The sequence below is a fragment of the Equus asinus genome, chromosome 26, assembly GCF_041296235.1.
Source record: "Equus asinus isolate D_3611 breed Donkey chromosome 26, EquAss-T2T_v2, whole genome shotgun sequence".
NCBI lineage: Eukaryota > Metazoa > Chordata > Mammalia > Perissodactyla > Equidae > Equus > Equus asinus.
In genome coordinates this window covers 29,841,484-29,853,295 of record NC_091815.1, presented here as the reverse complement: position 1 = coordinate 29,853,295, position 11,812 = coordinate 29,841,484, and the positions used below count along the sequence as shown (strand labels likewise).

Below are 11,812 nucleotides of genomic sequence, written 5' to 3'. Positions count from 1 at the left end.
AGGCTTTGTCCTAAATGCTTTCCACGGTTATCTCATCGCATACTCCCAACCCCCTATGATCCTCTGGGCGCCTCTGCTGTGTTTTCATAAAAGAATATTCAGTTCTGCCTTCTAGAAAACAAGAAAGCCCCACAGATATGGAGACAGGGAGATGAAACGAAGGATGGATATGAAGACGCAATGCATGAGGCCTGTTAGACCTGTTAAGAATGGGAGCTGAACACAGATGGGAGGGATGGAAAGATCGAGTAAGCTCCAAGTATCCAGGTGTCCTTAAGATGCTTCCGTGGGGTGTGGGGGACTCCGCTCTGTTCCACGAGTCCTGTGCCCAAGTCACGTGGTAAAAGCTGCAGCGGCCAAGCAGGTTATCAGCCAGCTATCGTCTCGGCTGGGCGTCTTTGGCCCCTAGCGGCCCTGGGCGCCTTCCGGCTGCAGAAGCCCCCAGCTTACATCCACTCTGGGCATGGAAACCACGCCATGCTGAGCGATGGGACATGGGAGGCACGCGTACCCCAGAACTCAGGTGGCAGGGACCTTTGATCTCTTGTGCCCCGATCTGTGTTAACCTGCCCCATCTCTTTTGCGTCTCTCTTTTGTTTTAAGCTAATTCAATAACCCGGCCGGCGAGCTCTCCTGTTCCGGGGCCTCTGGGCCTGCTGCTCGGTCACCTACAAGGATGCTCCCACAGCATCTCGCCAATTTCCCACGGCGACAGATCCCACTTTGTCCATCGTGTGGCTGAGCAAACTGAGGATGGAGAGGCAGAGTCATGTGCCTGAGATGAGGGATGTCCGAGTGCAGAGCCCTCTGCGTGCGTGCATTGCACGGGGACGGTGGCGCCCACGCCTCACGCCAGCCCTCCACGGGGCCAAGTGGGACTTATCTCCATCTGATGGGCTCAGGAAGGTGATGACACTTGGCCAAGGCCACTCGTGCCCGCCTCCCACCGCTCGTGAGCTGCTTTCAACAATTTTTCTCCCTTTCCGTCGTTCTCTCTCTGAATCTCAGCTCTTTCAGTGGGTTTGTCTCTTCTGTCTGTCTCTGCCTTTCTCTCCCCAAATCTGTTTCTGCCTGTCTCTCTCTAGGGCTCTGGCTCCTCTCTGAGCTTCCCCCAGTCCATCCCTCGTTCCTCCTCCTGCATCTTTCCATCCTTCTCCCCATCTCTCTTCCTCTGCCTCCGTAAGTCTCTCTAGCTGGCCTCGCTGTCTCTTCTCTGCCCCGGGCCCCTTCATCTGGGGTCCTCCAAGCCACCCCTCCTTCCCCAGGGAGTCCTCAGCTGCAGGAACCATGTCGTCCCCAGAGGGAGCGGCTCCATTCCTAATTCCAGCCACCCTACAGCTCAGAGAGAACTTTTCCTCTGGCAGCTTCAATTCCCTCTGGGGCTCTGGCAAGAGACTGGGAACTTTTATTTAAGGGGACAGCACCCCACCCCCCACCGAGCCAGCCATGGTCCTCAGGGTCCAGGCTCAGAGCCCTCTGGACCCCTGGCATCTCTCTCTTCTACCCTTGGCCAGCTGAATTACCCTCTGCTCTCTCTTATTTCTTTCTCCATGACATCAGAGTCTCCCGGGTCTTGCAAGGGAGTGGGAGGAGTACAGTTGGGGGGGCGGGGGGGGGCGAGCATCACCTGTGCCCCCGCCCCCTTTCATCCCCCAGAGGCGGCTCTGGCCACAGGATGGTGTCCACGTGACAGACGGCATTTATTCCAGACTCCAGTGTCCACAGATGATGGCGCGGGGGTGGGGGTGGGGATCCAGTGTCAGACTATGCAGCAGGACGTCAGGTGGGGGGACCAGCAATGGAGGCAGGAGGTAAAAATAGCCCTGGCCAGCCGACCCTCGGAGCCTCGTCCCAGGCTGGGCCCTGGGCTTCGGTCCAGGAGCTATTCTGGGGCCTGGGAGAGTCACCCTCTCTGGAGGAAGGTCCCCTCCCACCCAGCTGCCCTCCCTCCCTCTCAGCAGCCTCGGAGCTGGCCGCTGTCGGTCCCTGCCCAGCCTGCAGAGGAAGGAAGGGAGGGCCCAAGAAGGAAGGCCGGGAAGGCGGGGGCAGGCGTGAGCAGGGCTGGTTCTCTGATGCCCGTGAGCAACTCCAGGTTAGGTCCAGGGACTGCCTCTTGGAGGGCCTCGAGCTCAGCACTGCGGAGAAGATGAGGTGCTCAGCCCATGCCCACGGAGGCTGTTCCACCCCCAGCAGGCCCCCTCTCCCCAGGTGCCCAGGCCCTCACCCACCTCATCTCTAAAGCCGCCGCTGCCACGCCTGGCCCCTCCAGAGGCGCTTCCGAGGAGAAGGCCCGTCTGCTCCGGCCGCTCGGACCCCGAGTGGCTCAGCTCTGGCTCCCCAGGTGGCCTGGCGAGAGGAAGCAGCCTGTCAGAGGGAGTCACAGCCGACCGGGGAAGGACCTGGGAATGGCGTCGTGCTAGAGGGGATGGGCTTGGATCACGGGTGGGAACGGGTTAGGAGTGGATTGGGGCTGGGGGCGTGGTGACGGCATTGAGGTTAGGGGTGGGGTGGGGCTAGGGTTGAAGACGCTGTTGGAGTCGGGGTGGTACCCCAGCTGGGGTCGGTTTTGAGGATGGGTTTGGGGGTGGCTATGGATTGGAGCTGAGGGTGGCCACGTGGCTGGGTTGGAGACAAGGTGAGAGGGGGCTGGGTTCGGAGTTAGGAACCGGGGTCGGAGGGGCCTTGGGGCTGGGGCTGTGTTGAAGCTCGGTTGGTGCTGGTTCCGGGTTGGAGTTGGGGATGGGGTTGGGGGAGAGGCTGGAGTTTGGGGTGAGGTTAGGGTTGAAGAGGGGCCGGTTACGTTGGCGTCGAGAATGGGGATACAGTAGCATTGTAGAGGTTCGATGGGGACGGGTGTGAGGTGGTTACGGACTGGGTTTGGGGTTGGGGATGGGAGTAGTGTTGGAACTGGAGATGGAGTTGGGGATGAGGGTGAGATTGGGGTTGGAGGGGAGATTGGGGGTGCAAATGAGGTTAAGTTGGACTTGCGGGTGGGTCTGGGGATGGTCAAGGATCGAGTGGGGATCAAGTGAGGATGAGGATGGCAGAGGGGATGGTTACGCATCAGGGCTGAGGTAGAAGATGGAACTGCATTTCCTGTGGTGATGGGGTTGGGTTGGGGAAGTGGTTGGGTTTGGGGTCGGGGCCTGGATGCCACTGAGGTTGGTCACGGGCTGGCTTTGGGGTTGAGGCTGGTCAGCATCAGACACAGGGATGGTTACAGAGGTCAGTTCCAAGGTGGCAGGCCACTCACGGAGCCCCCTTCTCCCCGCGCCGGCAGCAGCCAGGGCGGCCCTTGCGTCTCATGCAGTAGAAGGCAGCGACAACGAGGAGCAGGAGGCCCACGCTGATGGCCACGGCCATGACAGCCACTCCAGCCTGGGCGGTCTGGGGGGCCACTGCAGGGGCAGGACGGAGGGGGAGGGGAAGGTCAGCCAGCGGCGCTGTCTGCCCCACGCCCGGCTCCCAACCCTCCGCCGCGGTTACTCACCAGCGCCAAAGTGGAAGACGTGGCGTGCGTTCCCGTGGGGGTTGGAGGCCTCACAGGAGACGCCGTCTCGGCTCAGGGCACTGGTCACCTTCAGTGTCAGAGAGCTGCTCACCCAGCCTTGCCCTCCAGGGGCCGGCTCTGCTGGCTGTGGAGGCTCGGGTCAGGCCAGGCCCATGGGACCAAGGGCTGGGGTTGAGGGCAGAGGTGAAGATGTCCAGGGCCCCGGGAAGTGGGTGGGACACAGTGCTTGGATGGGTGAGGGAACAGGTTTGGGGAGGGTGCCTGGGTTGCTCCCAGAGGCTTCGGGGTGGAGGGGGAGGGGTCCCTTACACTGCCACCCAACTGGCTCCAGCTGAGCTTGGGCTCTGGGAAGCCTCGGGCAAAGCAGACCAGCCTGACTTCATCTCCTTCCCTCCAGCTGCCCTCTGCCTGGGGCTGCGTCTCCTCCGGCTTTACCTCTGGTGGCCCTGCGGGTGGCGGGGCGGGAAGAGAGGGAGACAGAGAATGGAGAGGAACAGAGTGGAAGACAGAGGGACCAGCCATGGACCGTCCCTGTTTCCTGGCCGCCTGCCCCCACTGTCCCCTTCCACCCCCGCCCCACCCTCGAACCTTCAACCAGCAGCTTGAAGCTCCGGGTGCGACTGAGGAGGGGAACCCTGGGCATGGAGGCCTCACAGAAGTAGGTGCCAGCCGAATCGAAGGTGATTTTGCTGAGCGAGAGCGTAGGGCCGTTCCCCAGGGGTATGGAGTCCTGGAGGTGAGGCGGGCTGTGAGAGAAGGGTAGGGGGTGACAGAAGGGAGGGGGGCCCAGGGCTGGGGCTCCCTTCACCTCACCTTGGTCCAGCGGAGGGCTGGGGCGGGCAGGCCTTGCACGGAGCAGTTGACAGCCGTGCTGCTGTTCAGGTGTACGGAGAGCTCCTCCCCGGTGCTGAGCTCGAGGGGGTCCAGGTCTGTGGGGTGGGGGGAGAGGCCGTCACCTTCCCCGGACCCTCACCCACTTGGTTAGGAGCTCTCCCGGGCTGCAGACATGAATGGATGATCATAAGCAGAGAACGCCAAGGGTTCCTCCTCGCTCTCCATCTCCGCCACACGCCACTCTCGCATCCAGGCCAAATCCTGACCGCGAATCTAGGAGTCGAACTCCAAAACGCACGGCCACCTCGACCACCTTACGCCAGGGCTGGCATCGGGGCCTAAGGTTCATGCAGGACCCTGGAGGTACGAGGCGTTCCTTCTCCGACTTAACCACCCAAACCCTTGCCCCCTCCTCCTCCCGCTCTCCATCCTTCCATCAAGTCTTTATCTGCTCTGCCCCCCAAATGGATCTTCCCACTGCTCTCCATCTCTGAACCCCGGGTAGGACCGCCTGGACCACTGCAGTTGCCTCACCGGTCTCCCTGCGGGGCAGGACTCTTGTCCTCTCCAGTCCATCCTCCGCTGAGCAGCCAGAGGGATGCTTTTAAAGCACACACCGATCAGCCCTTACCTCTGCATAAAATCGGGCAGTGGTTCCCAGGACCCTTGGCATAAAGCCAAACTCCTCGACAAAGCCAAAAATCCTGCCTGGTCTGACCCCTGTCTACCTCTTCAACCTCATCTCCCATCCTCCTCGCTTGTCCCCTAAGCTCCAGCCACCCCATCCTCTTGCTGTTTTTCTCTAGTGTGCCACATTGGGCCCTGCCTCAGGGCCTTTGCACGTGCTGTTCCCCCTGCCCAAAATGCTTTTCATCCCGCTCTTCGAATCCAGATTCCACTCTGTGGTTTGCCACTCAAATCTCCCCTTCTCCGAGTGGCCTCTCTGATGCCCTAGTGTGGACACTCGGATTTCCCCTTCAGCACCAGAGGATTTATTTCCCCAGCTGTTGAGAAGGATGGCAGCTGTCGGCCTCAGCTGTCGGTCCTCTCCGGAACGGCCTCAGCTGCAGAGAGTCCCTCGCTCAAGGTCACACCCCCTTCCTCAGGCAGCCCAACCTCCAGTGACTGGTTGAGCTGGGGGCACCCCAGCTTCTGAGTGCCCCGTGGGGCCAACTGAGGCCTTCTTTAGATGGCAGCCCAGCTTCTCTCCACCCAATTCTGCTTCCTCCACCTCCCCGCCCCCCAAAGCTGAGGATCCAAGGCCATCCCCATAAACATCCTGCCTGCAGATCAAAGACTCAGAATCTGCCTCCCGGGGATGCAGCCTGCAACATCCCCATCTCGAATAATCCCCACTCCTGGCCCCCTCCTTATCCTCTGCCTTAGTCCCTGTGGACGCGGGCTTGCTCCTGAGTCTTCCTTAGCATCCTCCTCGCCTACTGGACAGGGAGCTCTCTGAAGGCGGGGACTGTGCTGTCTTGTTCACAGACGTGTCCCCCACGTCTGGCACAGGGTCAAGCCCCAGGAAGGGAGGCGTAAGCAGTGCTGAGGAGGACCAGAGCCTTGGCACAGGGTTCGGGTGCCAGCAAACTGAGGCGGCTTCTTGGCAAACAGGCCCCCAAGAGATTAGTTAGGAACGGATGGGAGAGAGGTTGGGGTGTTATCATAGGAATGAGGAGAGTGCCTTGGCGGGGAGAAAGGTCAGTCAGAGGTGAAGCAGGCCAGGTGGGCCTTGAAGGCTGTGGTTAGGCTTTCTCCCGAGGGCACTGGGGAGCCATGGCAGGTTCTGAGCAGGGGGAGGTCAGGTTTTTGCACTGGAAAGAGCTCTCAGGCTGCCTGGTGTGGCAGATTGGAGGGGGCTGGGGCAGGGGCCCGGAGGGAAGGCAGAGAGCATAGAGCTGGTCATGGGGGGCCCCTCCCGTTCTCCCGGGGCGCTCACAGGCCACGCGCAGCTCCAGGGTCTGGGAGAGCTCCGCGTCCTCGGCTGCATCGTAGTCCTCCACCCTGCAGCCGTAGGTCCCGCTGTGGGCCCGCTGCACCCCGTCCAGGGTCAAGTTCCCCTCCAGATCTGTTTTCAGCACATCCTCCTGCTTGTCCTGTGTGACCAGGGATGAGGAACCCAGTTCAGGAGCCGCCCTGGGCCCGTGGGGTCATGCTAGGTCAGGGGCCCCCTGGGGCAGAGTCAGGCGTCTTGGGAGGTTAGGGGTCACCAGGCTAGTGTCATGCGAGGTCAGAGCCCACTCCAGTAAGGGGCAGAGGGTCACCTATGTCAGGTGCCAAGTCAGGACCCCCTCAAGTCAGGGGTCAGAGGCCCCATTAGCTCCTGAGTCACCAGTCAGCTAAACCAGCCACCACCCAAATGAAAGGTCAGAAGCTGGTGCAGGTCACTATGGCACAGGGGTCAGGGGTGAGTCACCTGCAGGCGGAAGAACGTGTACTCCGGGCTGGGGCTGCCGTCCCCCCGGCAGAACAGCTGGACAGACTCCCCCTCGCGGACCCAGCCCTCCGCGGTGGACGGGCTGCCCACCCAGAAGTGCACGTGCTCCGTGGGATCTAAGAACAAGGAGGGTCAGGTCAGGGCAGACGCTCGATCAGGGTCAAGGGCAGGTCAGGTCAAAGGTGAAGGCAGGGCTGGATGAAGCGAGAGAGGCCAGCACCGCAGCAGAGGGCAGGGCTGTGGCTGCTCAAGGGGACAGGTCCTATCTTTCAAGGTTCAGGTTCACACTTATTCTGAGGTCAGGGGCCAGAGGTCAGAGGTTGAGATAAGCTGAGATGACAGGTCAAGGGTCAGAGGTCAGTGTGGGGGACAGGTCAGTGAATTGGGGACCCAATTCAGTGTGAGAGGGTGGAGCACACAATCCTGAAACTCCATGCGGTTGAGGGTGCCAAGGGGGGTCAGAGAGCAGGATGGGGCTTGGGTTACTATTTGAGGTCAGAGGTCAGAGGTGAGTGGCCAGCACACCTTTCAGTGCGAGGTAAAGGAGCGGAGGGCCAGGGGGAGGGGGAGGCCACAGGCTGGCTCGGAGTCCGGGGTGGGGTCCCCAGGCCAGCGTGGACTCACAGTGCAGGCTGAGGTGGAAGCTGGGGCTGTCCAGGTGGCCCTCCTGGCCGGCGGGCAGGCGGTAGCGCACGGAGCAGTGGAAGCTGGCGTCGCGGTCAGCCTTGCCAGGCCGCAGGTAGAGGGTGCTGGTGAGGGACAGCAGGCCCGAGGCCTCCCGGACCGTGCGGGTGGCCGTGTAGCCCTCTGGGAGAGGGACGAGGCGGTCAGTCGGCCGCCACCACCCCACCCCACCCCACATCGTGCTGGGCTCTTGTGCCACTCACCTGGGTTCACCTCCATGGGCACCTCCAGGCGCCGCCCGTCCCGATACCACGTGATCTGGGGGGCCGGGTTCCCGTTGGGGCTGTTGCAGACGGCGATCTGAGGCGGACATGGGCGTGGCCCTGGGCTCTGAGCCAGGACTCTGAAATCTGGGGCCCTGCGTCCCTCAGCCGCTCTCCCCACTCAGATCCAGGGGTCTGGGCTCCCAGCCCTCCACTCCCCAAGGACCCAGAAATCCACACCCCAGGCCCTGCTCAGACTGAGAAGCCCAGGACCCCAGTCGCTCCTCCTCCAGGATGCAGGAGTCTGGCCCCCAGCCCCCTCCCTCCTTAGGTCCAGGATTCTGGGTCCCCCAGTCCCCTCCAATCTTAGGGTCTAGGATTCTGGGTCCCCCAGCCCCCTCCTCCCCCAGGACCCTGGAATCAAGGTCTGTCCCGAGGTACCTCCTGGGCAAAGTCATCCGTCACAGACAGTATCCCTTTGTTGGGGATGACCTCGGTGGCCTCTGGTTTTGCTAGGGGGGAGATGTTACTGTCAGGAGCCCCTTCCCTGGGCTTTCACCTGCCCGCCCCTTCCGGGGGTGCCCTCGGATGCTCACCAAACACTCGGAGCTGCGTGGTGGCCTCGGTGGTGCCCGCTGCCCCTGCCCGCACCACACACACATAGTCCCGCTCGTCGCCCACCTGGGCATTGGTCAGCACCAGGCGTCCCCGGGAGTCCAGCTGGTACGGGGGGCTGCGGCCCCGGGAGTCGTGCACCCTGGCCTGGAGCTCAGAGCCCTGTACCTCGGCCGAGGCCAGGCGGTGGCGGACCCCAGAGCGGTCGGCCTGGGGGGCGGGGAGGGCCTCAGTTCGTGGCTGCCCGGCCCACCCTCCTCAGTGTCTCTGTCTCTCTCCATGTCCCTTTCTTTCTGCTGCTCTGTGAGTCTGTCTCTTTTCCTCTTGTCACCTCTCTCTGCTCCCTCTGTCCCTCTCTCCACCCTCTCCTGCCCCTGTGCCCTACCTGTTGTCATTTCCCTTTCTCCCTCTCACTCTGTCCCCGTCTCTCTTCCTTTCTCTCTGTCTCCCTCTCCCGCCCTGTCTCTCTCTGCTTATTTTCTCTTCTTCTCTGTCTCTCTTTAGATCCTCGATCTCTTGCTTTCTTTATGTCTGTCTCTGGATGTTCTCTCTTAAAAGCCAGTGCTCTGAAGAGAGATTTCTTCATTCTAGTCTCAGCTGTGACTGGACACCAAGGGACCCTGGAGAGTCAACCTGGGAGAGCTCTCAGGGTCCTTCAGCTCTGATGAGGGAAGAAGTGTTTGCAGCCCCATTGCATCCTGACTCCCAGGCCCCCCTCCACCCGCCCAGCCCACAGCACTCACCAGGAACCATTCCAGCACGAAATGGCCTTGGGTCCCCAAGGGGGTGCAGTCCAGAGTGGCAGACTCCCCTCGCATCACCTCCACCAGGGAGGGCACAGACCCCTGCACCTCAGCCTGGGCACCTGCGGAAGAGCAAGTGAGCTCTCTCTCCCTGCCACCCATAGGGAGAGCCCCCAGATGGAGCCTCGCCTCCCCAGGACCCAGGAGTCCTGGCTCCAGGCCCCCTCCTTCCCCAGGACCCAGGAGTCTAGGCCCCAGCCCCTCCTCCCTCAGACCCAGGAGTCCAGCCTCCAGCCCCTCCTCCCTCAGACCCAGGAGTCCAGCCCCCAGCCCCTCCTCCCTCAGACCCAGGGGTCCATCCCCCAGTCCCTCCTCCCTCAGACCCAGGGGTCCATCCCCCAGCCCCTCCTCCCTCAGACCCAGGGGTCCATCCCCCAGCCCCTCCTCCCTCAGACCCAGGGGTCCAGGCCCCAGCCCCTCCTCCCTCAGACCCAGGAGCTCAGGTCCCCAGCCCCTCCTCCCTCAGACCCTGCTCCTGTCTCCCTCCATCTCTCATCTCTGCATCTCGTCTGGGAGCTTCAGATCCTGTGAGCACTTCTCTCCATCTCTCCCTCCACTTGCAGATCTAAGGGATCCTCCCTTGGGCCACACAGGGCCCGTGGCCTCCATTCAATCCTCCTGGCGTAAAGTTGCACCTGTCCTTGCTTTCCACACCAGACCAACCCCCCCCTCTCAAGGGCAGGGCCAGGGCTGCCTCATTCCGTCGCCTCCAGCACCCTGCACAGGGCCTGGCAGGGTGACGTAGGATGAAAGTCTCTCTCGTCGTGGCACCGTCTCTGCCCACATCTCTCACCCTGGGTCTCCATCTCTCAGTCCCACACCCTCTGCCTCTCTCCGTGTTTCTCGCAGCCTGTCTCTCTCAGTCTCCATCTCTCTCGGCCCCTGGGTCTCTCTCCCATGAGTCGGGGGCTGGGCTGGGGTGTGGGCTGCGGCTGGGCCTGCAGCTGAGGCAGGATGGGTGTGCGGGGGCGGTGAGGGGGGACAGGGCTGGGCAGGTTGTAGGAATGTGGGAGGGACAGGCTGGCTCAGACCTGCCCGGCCTGGCGCCAGAGCCCCCTACCCGCCCCTTGGCCCCTCTGCTTCTTTGATAGAGAGGGAAGTGGGTGAGGTGTGTCACCTTAGAACGGGATGGGGTCGAGGCCCTGGATCCTGGGTCCTGAGGGAGAAGGGAGCTGGGGGCCTAGGCTCCCGGGTCCTGGGAGAATTGGCGGCTGGTGCCTGGACTCCTGTCCCAGGATCCTGGCAGATAGAGCCGTTCTCATGGAGAAACCGTACTCGCTTACCCTCTGGGCATCAGCTCTCAAGTCTTAGAACCTCCCTTCTTTTCCCCGCCCAGCCTGGCCCAGCCCTGCCCCTGGGGACCCACTATTTGCCATGCTTACACCAGGGGCCTGGATTCCCAGGCACCCATCTCTGGCCCAGGCTTGTCCCAGGGGAGGGGGCGTGGGGCCGGGCTGGTGCCTGGGGCTGGCTCTGAGGAGCAGCCGGCAAAGTCAGCCAACAGATCTTTCCTCTCCTCTTCAGTCTTCCTCATCTCTGTTCCCCCTGCTGCCGGCCCCTCCCCTCCCACCACCTCGCAGGTGTGTGGATTTATCTGGGGCCCCGGGAAGGGGGCACTGTCACTCGGAAACACTTTGTTCCCCTGTCGCTGCCCAGGGCCAGTGCCCCAGCCCTTTCCTGAGGGAGGCGGGCTCTTCAGAGTCTGGGCTCTGAATCTAGATGGAGAACCCTTGAACGCAGGGGAGTCTCGTTCTGGCCAGAGGGTCCCTGACCCTCTCAAATCTTGAGAACCTTCCAGGGGGAGTCCTGGGGTTTTGGTTTCCTGTGTCCTGGGGGAAGCCACTCCGGTCCCTGGAGGCCTGGACCCCTGGGTCCCAGGGGGAAGGGGAGGGGGCCCAGGTTCCAGGGGCTGGGGGAGGAGGAGGCTGGGGCCCCCACTCCAGGATTCCGAGCGGGGAGGAGGCTGGGACTCCTCAGGTGGTCTCTGATCCACTGCTGTGGCATCCCCAGCAACTCTGCCTGGCTGTCTGCAGGTTTCTCACGGGGAGGGGGGTCTCCATGCTCCCTAGCCCTCCTCCCTGGGCTCCCCAGGACTGGCTCCCTGGGGTCGGTGAGAGCCCCTTCCCCATCCATCCCCGGGGGCCCCGGGGCCGCCCCCAGGCGCGCCCTGCTCTCCGCCAGCCGTACCTGAGTGCGCCCCCAGCAGGAGCGCGAGCGCCAGCAGCCGCGCGGCCCCGCGCGCCCCGGCCCGGGCGGCCGGGGGCTCCATGTTCGCGGCGGCGGTGGCGGCGGTGACTGAGCCGGGGCTACCGCTCGGCGGCCCCGGGGCGGGGAGCGAGCAGGCCCCGCCCCCGGCAGCCCCGCCCCGCCCCGCCCGCGGGCCCCCCTCCCCGGTCCGCCCCCCGAAACCCGGGCGCGAGGCCAGGACCTCCCAGCGCTCGGCCTGGAGCCGCTGCCCCCGAGCCCTGGACTCTCAGGCTCAGGCTGACCAGCGCCCGCGGCGGGTGGCCTGACCGACCAGTCTAGCCAGTGTCCTGAGCGGGGACGTCCCTGGGCACCTTCTCCCTCGCATTCTGACCAAGGACCTTGGAGACTCCTTCCCATTATGGCCAGTGGCTTGGCCTTGCCTCGTCGATTTCCCCCAGCTGATGCCGGTCTAACCAGCAACCTGCACTGGCCTCTCCCAGTCCAACTAGTGGCCCCCTAGGCTGATCCGCGGCGCGAG

The 11,812-nt window shown here is 63.2% G+C and overlaps 1 protein-coding gene across 2 annotated transcripts; it reads right to left on the bottom strand.

Moving 5' to 3' along the window:
- Positions 1 to 1,676: 1,676 nt before the first annotated feature.
- Positions 1,677 to 11,430, bottom strand: BCAM (basal cell adhesion molecule (Lutheran blood group)). Of its 2 annotated transcripts, XM_044759598.2 has the most exons (16): positions 11,275 to 11,423; positions 10,205 to 10,326; positions 9,028 to 9,149; positions 8,266 to 8,494; positions 8,111 to 8,181; positions 7,670 to 7,766; positions 7,407 to 7,589; positions 6,762 to 6,898; positions 6,285 to 6,441; positions 4,325 to 4,440; positions 4,100 to 4,241; positions 3,821 to 3,957; positions 3,491 to 3,635; positions 3,254 to 3,398; positions 2,229 to 2,346; positions 1,677 to 2,135 (listed from the first exon to the last, which is right to left on the bottom strand). In XM_044759598.2, exons 3-16 carry the CDS (start codon positions 9,100 to 9,102, stop codon positions 2,130 to 2,132), a joined length of 1,758 nt encoding a protein of 585 aa, XP_044615533.1. In that variant the 5' UTR covers positions 9,103 to 9,149; positions 10,205 to 10,326; positions 11,275 to 11,423; the 3' UTR covers positions 1,677 to 2,129. The 2 variants fall into 2 exon arrangements, with proteins under 2 accessions (XP_044615533.1, XP_070355603.1); XM_070499502.1 differs by lacking the exon at positions 10,205 to 10,326 and having other exon boundaries at positions 11,275 to 11,430.
- Positions 11,431 to 11,812: the final 382 nt, after the last annotated feature.